General features: G+C 40.4%; 1 protein-coding gene across 1 annotated transcript in view; it reads left to right on the top strand.

Annotated features, from left to right (window-relative positions):
- Nucleotides 1-1946: 1946 nt before the first annotated feature.
- Nucleotides 1947-6000, top strand: part of LOC128064064 (uncharacterized) — a 425534-nt gene continuing 421480 nt past the window's right edge. Inside the window, 2 exon segments of the mRNA XM_052656874.1 lie at nt 1947-3193; nt 5568-5583. Of these exon segments, the coding sequence (XP_052512834.1) occupies nt 1947-3193; nt 5568-5583 (1263 nt within the window).

Genomic DNA, 6000 nt, shown 5'->3' with positions numbered 1-6000 from the left:
GAGTCCACAAAGTCTACAGCTGCTAAAGCTCCACCTGCCATGACTGGGAGAATCCTGGTAGTTGATTCAGATGTTCTGTAGGGGCTGAGGTTACAAAGCTGGTCGTGGGTGTAAGCCCATGGCTTGTGTTGCTGCAAGGAGAGGTTTCAGCTTTTCTTATTTATCCCCGGGTTTCACCTGTGCTTTCAGCTCCATCTGTGCATGTGGCCAGCTCACAGGTGTCTGCTCCTGATGCTGCCCCAGAGCACAGGATTCTGCTGACTGTGGAGGAGGTCGATGGGGGAGGCTGTGGCTGGGGGCTCAAAAGTCCTATGTGGGTGGAAGGGATGCAGTGGGCTTCTTGTTTGGGCGTCATTCACCAATGGCACTCTGCTCTCTGGTGGTTCAGGCTTCCACCACAAGCATCCCGGTTGCAGAGCGCCTCTCTCATGCCCATCCTTCACAATGTTTCCTCATAGCCAACAGTAGTCCTCTGCCTCAGTACGCTTTACAAACCCCACATTTCAGCACCCAGCCCTTGTCTGCATTGCTGGACATGCCTCTAAGGCTGGGTGAGCAGGGCTGGGGTCAGTACCCTGTGTGCAGGTTTCACTCTGTCCTGCCCCCACACACTGTTTGCCATGTTCTCTTCCCACAGAGAATGAGGCTCTCCTTCTGTCCAAACTGAGCTCCCCCAGTGAGAGTCTTCCCTGGATATGGAGACCTCTACTCACTTTCATCTCCTCACAGGGTTACAGGCCCCAACCCACTTCCTCTCCTCTTCCTTTTCCTTCTTCTTTCTTTTGTCCTGCCTGGCTCAGCAGGAATCTTTCTTGTCCTTTCACGTATCCAAGGGCCTCTGCTACTGTTCAGCTGGGCTCTGAGAAAATTGTTCCATTTCTCATTCCTTTGTAGAGAGAGAGATGATCTTCACATCTGCCTAAGCCTCTGGCATCTTGATCCTTCGGTCTCTTTTATTTTTAAACTAGCTAATGGTCATCAATTTTCTCTAAATCTTTAAAGATATTCACTGAGAATAGCAGGGAAAATTACTTGTTATTTGGTATCTTTCAGCTATGTCTCCACAAGACACCCAGGATTTGATGCTGAAGAATCCAGTGTTAGAAGATATATTCCCAAAGGCAAACCTAGGAATATATCAAATATTTCACCTCAGAAACTTAAATTTAATGAAAGACTGGGAATATACAAGGGTATATGAAAGACAGAGAGGATGTTTCTATGGACATAAAGAAATGGAGACAGTTACACATAATGCTAACATTACTGCAGAAAGAAATGAGCAACATGAGTCAAACTGGGAAAAACAGCAACTTCAGTCTTCAACATCTGACGAGAAGTATCAGTGTTTAAGAAAAGATTTCCATCCTTTTTTGAAACATACATATTCTCTAAAGGGACACGTGGAAAATCTGGAAGGTAATCTAGTCTCTACTGCAAATACTCATTCAGACAATTCTGAACGTAGGCTTCGACTAAACATACATTCAAGAATATCTGAACACCTACAATTAAACAATGAGTGGGAAAAATCACAGTCTAATCAATTTGAGAGATCCGTGAGCAGAGGGTCATTTTTCTTCCCCCGACAGATATTTTCTCTCCATTCCAAGATGTATAATGTTGATGATAATGGAGGAAACATAATCCAGCCATCATTGTTCAATACATATTGTGATATGGTTAATACACAACAACTTTCCAAATGTAATAAAATGAGTCAGACCTTCAGTAAGAGCTCCAGCTCCAATAATTACAAGAGTATTAATGGTGGACTGAGAAGGTATTCAGGCAATGAAAATGGGTATAGGGTTGAAGGAGACTCAAACCTTGTGAAACATAAGGGACCCAAATCATCAAACAAGGATTCTAAAAGTAATAAATGTAGAAATACCTTTGATCAAATGTCAGATTTTTCTCTAGATAAGAGTAATTGTACTGAAGAGATGACTTGTACTGAATATGGGAAGGTTTCTAATCAGTCTTCAGAACTTACTCAACAGCAGACTGTTCAGAATCCACAGAAAGAAAACCAGTGTAAGATATGTGGGAAAGTGTTTAGCAACTCATGCCATCTAGGTAGACATAAGAAAATTCATACAGGAAGGAAACCTTTCAAATGTACAGAATGTACCAAAGCGTTTAACCATAGCTCACTTCTTACTAAACATCAGAGAATTCACACTGGAGAGAAACCTTATAAATGTACAGAATGTGGCAAACGCTTTAATCACAACTCAAATCTTATTCAACATTGGCGAATTCATACGGGAGAGAAGCCTTACAAATGTACAGAATGTAGCAAAGCCTTTATCTGTTCCTCACATCTAATCTATCATCAGCAAATTCATACTGGAGAGAGGCCTTATAAATGTACAGAATGTAGCAAAGCCTTTATCTGTTACTCACAGCTAACCTATCATCAGCGAATTCATACTGGAGAGAAGCCTTATAAATGTACAGAATGTAACAAAGCCTTTCATCGTCTCTCACTTCTTACTGGACATCAGCGAATTCATTCTGGGGAGAGACCTTATAAATGTAAAGAATGTGACAAAGCCTTTATTCATCGCTCAAATCTTACTCGACATCAGCGAATTCATACTGGAGAGAAGCCTTATAAATGTAAAGAATGTAACAAAGCCTTTATCCGTTGCTCACATCTTACCGAACATCAGCAAATTCATACTGGAGAGAGACCTTATAAATGTAAAGAATGTGGCAAAGCCTTTATTACGAGTTCAGCCCTTACTCAACATCACCGAATTCATACTTGGGATAGATGTTATAAAGGTACAGAAATTGGCAAGGCCTTCATTAAGGTTTCTAGAGTTACGAAGCATCAGCGAACACATACTGGGGAGAGACCGTATAAATGTACAGAATGTGGCAAAACCTTTAATCGGAATTCAATTCTTACTACACATTTGCGAGTTCATACTGGAGAGAAACCTTATAAATGTAAAGAATGTAACAAAGCCTTCCATTGTCCCTCACTTCTTACTCGACATCAACTAATTCACTCTGGGGAGAGACCTTATAAATGTAAAGAATGTAACAAAGCCTTTATTCAGTTCTCACATCTTACTCAGCATCAGCGAATTCATACTGGAGAGAGACCTTATAAATGTACAGAATGTGGCAAAGCCTTTAGTCATAGTAGTAATCTCACTAAACATCTGAGAACACACACTTAACCCTAGTAATGGAACAAGCGATCAAAGAGGTTTACCCTAAACATGCATCAGAAAACACAAGAGATTATAAAAGAAACCAATGGAAATGATGTAACAAATATATAGAAAGGTATTTAATCAAAAGTTAAATTGAAGTAAATATGCGTACTAGAAGGCATTTCATCAATTTTGTTTTCAGAAGTTTCTCTGAAGGAGAATGACTGTAGGGAGCACTCCATAGTTAAAACAGATAGAAAATGGATATTTTAGCATGAGTCGTGAGATGAAGGTTGATGGTTAGAACATTACAACTCTTAGCAATGTATATATGCTTGTTAATAATGATGTGATGTGAGGTTATTTGAAGTGAATGTAATTCACCACTCAAATCCACATTATGCTTTCTTTCTAGTGTGTTTGCAAAGATAGGTTTTTGATGATTTATTAAAGATTAGCCTTTTTATATTGTGTTGCAACCATTTCTATCTAATCTCCATTAGAAGATTGAGGATACCATAATGTAAAATGGACAATGAACATTTAAATAGAGGTGTTTGTCGTTGACATGAACTATCTGGAGGTTGCCATTAAATAAGTGATCATTTAATCTTTCCATGTATTAAAGTAAGACAGATGTTGGTTGTAATGTTTCAATAGTAATATCCTTGATTTGTAAAAACAATGACAGTTCACTGCAATATTGATGTATCTTTATAATATCAACACGTCATGATTACTACTTGACAGCGTTGAAATAAAGACAGTGATAACCTAGAAACGTAAGAAACCCTTCCTGGAAAAGGCATGGAATTGGTGTATATCATGCTTGCTAAGTGCTTCCTAGGCTTTGTATGGTAAGCTGTGAAAATCAGAAACCTCACATCATTATATCAAAAAATGAATATCTTTCTCCGTACTTTTGATCTGTATTTAATCATGGATCATACCGTGGATTGTAAAAGGTTTTATTTCAACTGTGTGAAATTTAATACATGGCTATTCATAAAAGTGAATGGCTTTTATTGTTTCGGTTGATGGTAATGAATGAAATGTTAACCCACCACCAACAGCAACCTCGCCTACCTTATCTAAGGTTGTAGTGAAGAGACCTCAATTAACTGTTCGGTACCACACAAAGATGGCATATGGGGAATTTAGTTTACTCACTGGATTTAAACTTCTCATAACTTCATGTACATTCCATCATTTCTATGTTGTAGCTCCTCTCCCATTTTATAACTACTTAGGCACTGGGATGGTTCTAATAAGAAAGATTATACAGAGTATTGTTGACAGTTTCCCTAAACTGCTCCATGATGTTGCTTCCTCAGCATCTGTCTGGGGGTCAGGCAGCCTGCAGGTCCTTGAGCTCACACCAGCCAGTCTTGTGAGCACCAGCACTAGATGACCCCCTTCCTTGAGACCAGCAGTCTTACTGGACCTCAGGGTCTATTCACAGACCCCCATTCAATCACACTGAGAGAGTCAATTTCTAGACAGGTTGATAAGTCCAGGGGTCCCCAAGGAGAGAGGGATCTGGAATTCTCAAGGAGGAAGAAAGGACAAACGTGTTTGTTTGTTTGTTTTCCTCTACATTCTTTAGGATTATGTAACAAATTATCCTGCTTGAGGACAGTCTCTGGAAAAAAACTTTCTGGCTAATCTTGTTGTCTTAAAATGTAAATTATGGGAGTGGGTCTAGTGAGGTCTTTACAACCTCCAGACATTCTTTTGATCGATGGAATAACTAATTAAAAGTATATAATTCCTTTGCTAACACTAGCGAGGGGCACTCTTTCTGCCCCCTTCTGAAGTCTGTGTCAGAAGCTTTCTCTATCTCTTTTATACTTTCAGTTCAGTTCAGTCGCTCAGTCATGTCTGACTCTGCGACCCCATGACACCAAGCCTGCCTGTCCATCACCAACTCCCGGAGTTCACTCAGACTCATGTCCATTGAGTCAGTGATGCCATCCAGCCATCTCATCCTCTGTTGTCCCCTTCTCCTCCTGCCCCCAATCCCTCCCAGAATCAGGGTCTTTGCCAATGAGTCAACTCTTCACATGAGGTGGCCAAAGGACTGGAGTTTCAGCTTCAGCATCATTCCCTCCAAAGAAATCCCAGGGCTGATCTTCAGAATGGACTGGTTGGATCTCCTTGCAGTCCAGGGGACTCTCAAGAGTCTTCTCCAACACCACAGTTCAAAAGCATCAATTCTTTGGCGCTCAGCTTTCTTCACAGTCCAACTCTCACATCCATACATGACTACTGGAAAAACCATACCCTTGACTAGATGGACCTTTGTTGGCAAAGTAATGTCTCTGCTTTTCAATATGCTATCTAGGTTGGTCATACATAACTTCTTCCAAGGAGTAAGCGTCTTTTAATTTCATGGCTGCAGTCACCATCTGCAGTGATTTTGGAGCCCCCCAAAATAAAGTCTGACACTGTTTCCACTGTTTCCCCGTCTATTTCCCATGAAGTGATGGGACCAGATGCCATGATCTTAGTTTTCTGAATGTTGAGTTTTAAGCCAACTTTGTCACTCTCCTCTTTCACTTTCATCAAGAGGCTTTTTAGTTCCTCTTCACTTTCTGCCATAAGGGTGGTGTCATCTGCATATCTGAGGTTATTGATATTTCTCCCAGCAAGCTTGATTCCAGCTTGTGCTTCTTCAAGCCCAGCGTTTCTCATGATGTACTCTGCATATAAGTTAAATAAGCATGGTGGCAATATACAGCCTTGACGTACTCCTTTTCCTATTTGGAACCAGTCTGTTGTTCTATGTTCTTGGAATGAACTAATTATATAACTCAGCTCTCAGCTT

The sequence above is a fragment of the Budorcas taxicolor genome, chromosome 18 (assembly GCF_023091745.1).
Source record: "Budorcas taxicolor isolate Tak-1 chromosome 18, Takin1.1, whole genome shotgun sequence".
In the NCBI taxonomy this organism is placed as follows: domain Eukaryota; kingdom Metazoa; phylum Chordata; class Mammalia; order Artiodactyla; family Bovidae; genus Budorcas; species Budorcas taxicolor.
The sequence above is the reverse complement of the archived record's forward strand: the minus strand, read 5'-3'. Positions and strand labels throughout refer to the sequence as shown.